Source organism: Macrobrachium rosenbergii, chromosome 55, assembly GCF_040412425.1.
Source record: "Macrobrachium rosenbergii isolate ZJJX-2024 chromosome 55, ASM4041242v1, whole genome shotgun sequence".
Taxonomy (NCBI): Eukaryota; Metazoa; Arthropoda; class Malacostraca; order Decapoda; family Palaemonidae; genus Macrobrachium; species Macrobrachium rosenbergii.
In genome coordinates, this window is record NC_089795.1 from 52,032,967 (window position 1) to 52,042,966 (window position 10,000).

The 10,000-nt window shown below is 32.7% G+C and overlaps 1 protein-coding gene across 4 annotated transcripts in view; it reads left to right on the forward strand.

Annotated features, from left to right (window-relative positions):
- LOC136835247 (uncharacterized) overlaps positions 1–10,000 on the forward strand; it is a 59,685-nt gene that overhangs the window by 43,017 nt on the left and 6,668 nt on the right. For 2 of the 4 annotated variants that reach the window (XM_067098521.1, XM_067098520.1), the window contains exons 5-7: positions 2,182–2,241; positions 6,581–6,682; positions 8,062–8,210. In XM_067098521.1, coding sequence (XP_066954622.1) covers positions 2,182–2,241; positions 6,581–6,682; positions 8,062–8,210 — 311 coding nt within the window. The remainder of the gene's footprint in view (positions 1–2,181; positions 2,242–6,580; positions 6,683–8,061; positions 8,211–10,000) is intronic. The other 2 variants (XM_067098523.1, XM_067098522.1) reach the window with 1 other exon arrangement.

Here is a 10,000-nt window from a genome sequence, read left to right on the forward strand (position 1 = left end):
AGTAATAATATTAATAATAATTCAGATTAACTTTTGCCGAAAAAGAGATTTTGGAGGGAGGAAAATATAGCACAATAGGAAAATCGTTAAGTGAATTCAAAACGAAATCCGTAACGTATTCAGTTCGGAATATGCTAAGAAGTGTCTTGGTTGCTTGCTCAGAATCCAAAGTGATCCATTGCAGTCCACTTTCGAAATTACTGTATTATTATTATTATTATTCAGAAGATGCAACCTATTCATATGGGACAAGCCTACAGGTGCCATTGACTTGAAATTCAGCCTTCCAAAGAACGCGGTGTTTATTTGAAAGAAGCTTCAGAAGATGTTTGGAGATACAGAAAGAAGAGATCAGTTATTAGAAAATAACAAAAGATTATTTGATAAATGAATAAATACTAAATAAAGATATAAGTAAAGTATTAAAATACAAGGTTTAACATATTGCGAGGTGGATTACAGCAGAGATAGGCCCAAAACTATATGTATATATCAAGAGGAAACATTCATCGAATGATCATTTAATGTTTTCTTTAGTTACTTGTTTCCTTTACATGGGATTAAAATGAACTTTATATAAATGTTTACTGTCGATTTTATATAATTTAGACAAGATCCAAACACGAAGAAAATTGGGAAATTTTATTTTTGAATGTTCGATCTTTTTAACAGAGCGACAATGTTAAAATTCAATACAATAAAGAAAAAACAACGACTGCTAAGTTCTACTTAAATAACATGTCTTTAACAGAGCGTGAATGTAAAAACTGAGTTAAAGAAAATTGGATCCTCGCATATTTCAAAATTACGAATATTTATTTGAGTTACAGATTTCTTTAACACAGTGAATATTATTAAGATTTAATAAAAGAAATATATATTTGCACATCTCAAAACTGCGAATGGTCTTTTGAAGTCACAGATTTCTTCAACATAGCGTGACTCTTAAAATAGAACAGGAAAAACAATATTTGCATAATTCAAAACTGCGGATGCTCTTTTTGAGTAATGGATCTGTTTGGCAGAGCGTGAACATTAAAATTTAATAAAAAAAAAAAAAGAATATATATATTCCTGCACAATTCTCTGGGAGAAGTTGCGTCACTGACCAAAAAGGCCTTCTTTAGATCGATTACGCAACCTCTCATTTTCCATGCCAGGTGCAATTTGCGAGAGAAATTTGTTTTCGAAATTGCAGATTGCAATATTTCATGATGCATATTTTGCAGACGTAAAGAATCACCAGTTGGCCTCAAATGGCATCGCTAAATTTACCGGTAAGAACAAAAGGAAAGTCCTGATTGATTGATTGATTGATTGATCAGGACTTTCTTTTTGATTGACTGATGGTCATTACGCTAGAATGACGTAGAATGTCATTAGCGTACTGCCACGTTTGGCACGCCAGATGATAAATCATTTGGAATATGATGATGGAAATGAGGCTGGCAAATGCGATTGTTCATTTGAGGCCACTTTCTGTTTCTGAGAGCAAATTTTCCTTTTAACTCTTAGAAAATCTTAATAGCTAACAGATTTACCTGACTAGATAAATCATTTTGTGCTTTTCGAAATACAATACTGGGCGAAAACAATAAACCCAAATAAATATAGTAGCCTTGGAATGGTTCATGTTATGATATGCACATGCAAACTTAGAAATGTTTGCAAAAACTATTTTCTTCACAACGGGTCAAAGAGATTTTGACGAGAATCTGAACAGGTGAAACGAAGAAGCACCGGTTGAAAACTGAGTCCGAAAGTTACAAGATATATCAAAATGTCATTTAACTCGATTTTTCAGAAAGTAAGAAGACACAGGAAAAAAAATAACAGGGACAAGGAATACACCGGAGGCTTTGTAAATTAAACTTTGATTTGGATAGGTGTTCAGCAAAGTACACTGATCAGGGTTTTCGTGAATAATGTTTATGAAATTTAATATTTTTTTTAAATTCGCCTCCGATATTAAACTGTAGATTATAGAAAATGGGTAAAAATGTAGACCACATACATTAGTGTATTTCATTCGCTAAAGATATGATTTTACTGACACGACAACCACAAAAATGATTTCATGGCTATAGTATTCGAGGTGTTAGTAACATTAATGTTCCAAATGACAGGTGTTATACTCTGAAAACAGTAACAGTGGGCTAACAATTCACCATCCTGTTACAGGTGTGGTAACAACAATTCTTTTGGAAGTTCTCATACGAAGGCCTCCCTAGCTGCAACCAGGTAAGCCTCGAATTTTGTTTCGTTGGTGATAATTTGAAGGCAAAACTCAGGTCTTTTCTTTGCAATGAATTCTTATAAATTTACCATTAAGGCAGGCAAATAAGGATGCTTCGTATTTATATGATAAAGATGAGTGCCCTTGCTTTCTTTTCTATACACGTGCAGCAGCATTAAGAAATAAAATACTAGTTCTTTAAGTTTTTAAAATGCGTTGATGTCATGCAAAAGAGAAAATATTTAATTGCAATCTAAAAGAGAAACGTAATATCTAGAAGATAAGGCAGTTTAGTTAATATTCCCTTTTCCAGTCAAATCTAATGTAATCTGAGGTCCCTAAATGTTAACTGAGGTGGGAAGTTTCATAACAGAATGTGTCCTTAGCAAGAATACAGAGCAATTGGTATTAGGTGGTTCTTAAAATCTCAGAATTCAGCTGAATTATTTGGAGTCCCTTTTCAAATATGCTCTAGATATTCGAGTTGATGGAACAAGAGCCATTAGATATTAGGTACCGATAGGCTACTGATGGAAGGTGTAACCTAAGACACTAATTTAGGGCAAACTCAGCGGTTACCAGAGGAGGAAAAATGACAGGAAATTTGCATACTCGATGAACCTTTCATTCCTTTTGCTGTACCTCCGTTCATATTCTCTTTCATCCCTCTTGCTTTCCACCCTCTCCAACAATTCTTTCATAGTGCGATTGCGAGGCTTTCCTCCTGTTACACTTTTCAAACATTGTTACTCTTAACTTCCCTTTCAGCGCCGAATGATCTCATAGGTCCCAGCGCTTTGCATTAGGCCCATATTTTAGATCTTATTTCAGAAATGCCATAGGAAGGTAGTCCAAAAATATGTCACTGGAGGGAAATAATAGCTTTTTTCTGTATTGTGTGTGTTGGTATGTGTGTGTGTGCGTGTGTGCACTAGCGGATCCCAGGGGGGGGGGCGCACCTGAGCACGTGACCCCCCATGAAAAATAATGACAAAATGATAATATTGAAGGTTTAGATAATAACATAAATAAGAAATATAAAATGGAAAAAATAAAAATCTATTATAGAAATATAGAAATAATATATATATATATATATATATATATATATATATATATATATATATATATATATATATATATATATATATATATATATATATATATATATATATATATATATATAATATGTATGTATAATATGAAAAATGGTGGGCTCCCATGAAATTTTTCTGGATCCGCTAGTGTGTGTGTGTGTGTAAAGTAAAACGAAGAGAAACCGAGACACAACTTTCCATTTCCCAAGCGTCCAGAAATGCATTTTCACCGAAATGTGACTTTTACACCAAAAATGCAGTTAAACGCACGAGCCCGTTGCGTGACAAAATCCGCATGCCTGGTGAACATTATTCCGACCAATCAGGAATAAGGATGTAAATAAACGGCAACTGATTCCTCCCAAACACGAAGGAAACCAAGTTGTTAAACACTGAAATCCGGCTGTGAAATAGAGAAGCTCCATAACTAGATAATCCTGGAAAAGACTCGATTTCCTTGGAAGTTCTTCTTCCTCCTCATAGATTTGATGTTGTTTGCACCGGCGACGCAGTGACTGAAACTGATGTTTATAGACTGTTGGCGATGATAATGATACTGGTAAACTTTTTTCTTTTGCCAGTTCAATCAGAGTAATTTTCTGGAGTAAAAATGTGAAATCTTTAGCAAAATATGAATTAAATTTTACTAAATACCTGATCTCGGTGTTGGAATGTATGTACAAATATTTCTTTATGTCTAAGATTTATGCTTGGCACCGTACAACATGGTCTTACACGTACAGTACATACACGCATTCAAATAAACACTGATATATACAGAGATGTATATGTATATACATGTATAAATCATATATGTGTATATATATATACTGTATATGTATATATATGCATATATATATATATATATATATATATATATATATATATATATGTATATATATATATATATATATATATATATATATATATATATATATATATATATATATATATATATATAAATTCCTATAGATGTGTCATACTCATCCTCAAATTTGTGAGTTTAGTTACTTATTGGTTGTAAGTACATTTTATTTTCTACCAACGCTTTCATCAAGTAAAGAGCTTGAGCCAAGCTTCTTCTTAGAGAGAGAGAGAGAGAGAGAGAGAGAGAGAGAGAGAGAGAGAGGTCAGGGTATTTCGTAACATTTAATCTCAGTTCCGAGCCTGAGATATCTGCTACTATTTTTTCCTTGAGATCACCTCTCATCCCTGATGACTTTATGGGCGAGAAGGTAATCCAGATACACGCGGAAGTAGCCTTTGCTGACATGGCCTCTGCTCTTAATGAAAATAGTAATATGTTTATAAGAGGTTTGAGGTTGATGAAAACAGTAATATTAATATGAGAGGTTAGAGGTTAATGAAAATATTAATATGAAAGGTTAGAGGTTAATGAAAATAGTGATATGAATATAAGAGGTTAGAGGTTACTGAAAATAGTAATATTGATGTAAGAGGTTAGAGGTTAATGAAAATATTAATATTAATATGAGAGGTTAGAGGTTTAATGAAAATAGTGATATGAATACAAGAGGTTAGAGGTTAATGAAAATAGTGGTATGATTATAAGAGGTTAGAGGTTAATGAAAATAGTGGTATGATCATAAGAGGTTAGAGGTTAATGAAAATAGTAATATTAATGTAAGAGGTTAGAGGTTACTGAAAATAGTAATATTAATATAAGAGGTTAGAGGTTAATGAAAATAGTAATATTAATATAAGAGGTTAGAGGTTAATGAAAATAGTAATATTTATATGAGAAGTTAGAGGCTAATGAAAATAATAACATAATTATAAGAGGTTAGAGCTTAATGAAAATGATATGATTGTAGGAGGTTAGAGGTTAATGAAAATAGTAATACTATCATAAGACATTGGAAGCATGGCTTGGAATTACAGTCGTTAATGACAGATTTTATAAATTTAGTAGTATTTGTCAAGGAAAGTTAGTAAATACAGGAAATGGAAAATGGATGAAAATAATTACTTTCAGCTAAAGACATTTGACATAAAAAAAAATCGATAATGCTAATAGATTCACAATTTCGTGAAAATCTGTGTAATAAAAATCCACAATTATATAGTAAATATATTACTATGTAAAATATATAAAATAATTTATATAGTAATATATTTACTATATAATTGTGGATTTTTATTATACAAAATCGATCATTTTAGGTGTGTTTATCAAAATGATAAAAGTGGGGAAATTGTAAAACAGAGGAAGTGGGAAGTTGGAAAAAAATAATTACTTTATACTAAAGACAAGAATTTTCACCCATTAGAAATCGATACTTTAGCAAATGGACCTGATTAGAGTTTCCAGTGTCAAAGTTAGGTTAGGTTGCAAAGCATATTTTTCATTTCGATATGTCGTCTCTATCGGTTGGTCCGAGTCCGTAGGTCTACCTAGATCTCCTACCCCATTTCACGCTCTCCCACATTTATGCCAGCTTAGAGAGAGACTCTGTGCTGGCATAAGGACCGAAGTCGAAAGTTAAATGTCTTGGTATAAAACCCAATCCCTGTTTAGGCGACAGTGTGTCTCTTCCTCAGTTCTCTTAGTATTCTTAATAATTTCTTTACATTTTTATCTTTCTATTTATCAATTTGCTAATTTATCTTGATCTCTAATAACTGAGATAATCTTTTGTATTTCCTTTTATCTTTTGTAGTTTCTTTCGATGAACACCACATTCTTTGGAAGCTTAAATTTCAAGTCGGTGGCCCCTGTGGGCTTGTTCCATAATAATAATGATAATAATAATAATGATAATAATATTAGGAAAAAGACCTTCTTTAATACAGGTTTTGTTAAACAAAATGGCAGTTTCAACAGCATTTATTTTATATAGTAAACGCTCAATTCGTCTTATCAGTTGTTTTTCTTGCGTTAGAATGGTTGCAAAGCAATTGACCGATCATTCATATCCGGTGGTTTAGGATGTGTAAACTCGTTGAATGTCGACTATTTCGCACCTCGTTAGGGCATCATTCTAACTCATCACTCGAACCACGGATGTCCTAATATCACACCGGATATTCAATTGCTTGCAACCATTCCAGGCAAGAAAAACAATTGATAAGACGAATTGAGCGTTTACTACATAAAATAAATGCTGTTGAAACTGCCATTTTGTTTAACAAAACCTGTAATAATAATAATAATAATAATAATAATAATAATAATAATAATAATAATAATAATAATAATAATAACAACTAAATGGGTCATTTGCAGGTGTGTAGAAGACATGATATTGCAAACATGTGCAGTGCCCTCACCTGAGATGCTGCAGTCTGTTCGCCTCCCCCACTCAATACACATGCCTCAGGTGCCAAGGTAAGCAATTAACGGAAAGGTATATCGGAAAACTCAAATTATTTAGCAGTAAAAAAAAGTTCCATTTTCATTGGAGGGTTTTGGTAGCAGATCTGGGACCAAATAAAAAGACTCCCAGTTTAAAAGAATTAGAATTAATTTTCTCATCAAGTTTCACAATCTGTAGGTCCCGTTGGTAGGTAACCAGTTGGTTCTTAGCCAAAATAAATCTAATCCTTCGCAGCCTTAGGAGAGCTGTTAATCAAAGTAGTCAGAATATTTAAACTTAATAAAAGTTCCCCAGTTTAAAGCTGAGAATTAATTTCATTATGTGCTAATCATAAAAGCAGAATTTTAAACGCGTTGAGGAATATATTCTAATTGAGGGATATTACTGCAGAGATATGCTTGTGCTATAATTTGTTTCTAATCTCAGTTTGTTTTTTGTTAAATGGTTATATAATTTTTTTTTTGTAATTTATGGTAAGCGCAACTTATAGATAGATGACGGTGCTTCAAGCTACGAATGTTGTCTTAATCCATTAGATATTAATCCCATAGTTATGATAATTAGCGTATTTACACTGATAGTAGTAATTTTATACAAACCGGAAAAATGTTTACGAAATGCGTCAAATACTGATCATAGCAAACCAGGTTTATATTATCCCCTTTGTATGTTTGTCGAAGAAAGAGGATTTTGCCTCGACCGTGTTTGCAAGAGGATTAGCGCGAGTTTCTCTTTGCGTGTTTGTTGCCGAGTTTTCCGGTTCATTCATGCAATGCTTCTCTCTCTCTCTCTCTCTCTCTCTCTCTCTCTCTCTCTCTCTCTCTCTCTCTCTCTCTCTCTCATCGAGAGGACGAAAAGTCCATCTTGAAGGTCACTCGCTTATGAACACGATGAAGAGAATTTTGCTATAAAACTCACGGTTCTGGGAACACTGACGCTTGTTGCTAATTAATCTTCGAAGAGAGAGAGAGAGAGAGAGATTTTCAACTTGTGCCCCATTAGTGTGCAGGACATACTAGTTATTACATTTTCTTTAGTGGACAGAAATTACGCGAGCGTATTGCTGAACAGAATGAGCTTTTCAGCCAAATAATAGGTAATTTGATTCCTCTTTAGGCAATTTATTTACACCAAAGCATATATAATAGAATCACCAGATAGATAAGCAATTAAACTCACAAATTATTAATAATAATGATACTTTTTAGCATTAGCATTTGAAGTAAAACCAGCAAGATCAGTTAATTCCTTATCGTGATGCACTAAATCAAAGATTTGATAAACTCTACGGTACATACACTAAACATTTCACCCGAACCTTGAAGATTGATCATAATAATAAGTGATTTGGAAACAAAGAAGCAGACATAAAATTTAATCCTTTTTCTAGCTGTGAGATCTCAATCGACAGCGATAGCGATTACAAAGGAGAAAACGACGCAGACTCGGAAACTGTGACCACATCTCGTAATCCGCGAAACGAAGAAGAAGAAGAAGAAGAAGAAGCGGAACATAAACAAAGGCATATGATCAATGAAGGTAGGTCTGTGTTTACCTTTTGAAGCTGCATTTTTCTCCTGATGAAAACCGCCATTTTGTCTCCTCGGAACGGTAATTAGATCTTTTTGTTAACTAAGCCGAAAATTGTTGTTCATTAATGTGAGACCTCGATGCCCAGTTTGTTAGATTAGAGGGAGATTTGGGGAAAGTTGGGAAAAATAGGATGGTCCAGTAACCAGCGTTCCAAGAGAGGAAGAAATGCAAATGAGTGTATCCCCGGTAACGAACGGCAATGCGAGGAATGGGTATTTCAGACAGAAATTATGAATAGTGTTTTTAGATGAGTAGTCGAGCAAAAAATGAAAGTATGATTGCAGAGATATATCCGTATATGTATACTGTATATATATATATATATATATATATATATATATATATATATATATATATATATATATATATATATATATATATTATGTGTGTGTGTGTGTGTGTGTGTGTGTGTGTGTTTTTATAATATATATATATATATATATATATATATATATATATATATATATATATATATATATATATATTTTATTTATACACATTTATAATTATATATATATTTTATATGTAAACACAGACACACACATGTGTATATATAAATGTGTGTGTGTGTGTGTGTGTGTGTGTGTGTGTGTGTATAACACGGAAGCAAACACGCTTCCGCTACTCCTCAAGAAAAAAAAAAACATAATAATTCAAAATTATCTAAATGAGCGTCACGTGACCATCTCTAGCCCGAAGAAATCATGCGACGCTGGAGGAGAAGTGGCCCTCTGTTGGCGCGAATGAAACCTTGACTCTGTTTACAATGAAACGAGATTCCCGGTATTGCTTTCCTTATGCTCTCGGCATGAACGCAACATGCTCCTTGGAGCGTGACTTTGAAAGCAAATTGCCAATGGAATCGAAGAACGCTGGCAGCCGAAAGTACGGTGTTGAGGTGCGGAGAGAGAGAGAGAGAGAGAGAGAGAGAGAGAGAGAGAGAGGATCTTGTTTCAAGCATAGGATATTAATGTAATCTTAGGTGTCGGTTGTACTGTATTTCAAAATTATTTTTTTTATTACGATTATGATCACCTTCAAGGGTTCGCGTGAAAAGTGCAGTGCATATACCGTAGAGTTTATCAGATCTCGGATTTAGTGCATCACAATAAGAAATCAACTGATCTTGCTGGTTTTGCATGAACTGCTAATTCTAAAAATTATTATTATTATTATTATTATTATTATTATTATTATTATTATTATTATTATTATTATTATTATTAGATAAATCTAAAAAGATGCTAATCTTTAAAGCAAGTTACCACTAGGTAGAATTCTGGTAGGCTAAAAAGAAAAACCTAATTTTCAGAATTGATCAAAAAAACCTTTCCATTCTCAAAGCAGAGTTCGAATTTGTTAAAAAGATAAGTTTATCTTTACTGATATATGTCTTGGTCACTCTTAGTAAAACTGAAGAGCAATATTAATCCTGTATATAAAAGTTTGAACTAAAGTCACAAACAACACATCACGATTGAGACATGAAATTAAAACGGCAAACATTTGCGAGAAGACTTTTCCAATTTCTTAGTCAAAATTAATTATTTGTTATATTTTCTCTACTCAGTTACGTCCTAATTTCTCATTTGCCAGTCTCTCTCCTTTTCTCATGTACGTAAGTTTTTTGCTTAATGTAGCAAAATTTACAAGTTCTTCGGCTTTTGGATAATAATAATAATAATAATAATAATAATAATAATAATAATAATAATAATAATAATAATAATAATAAT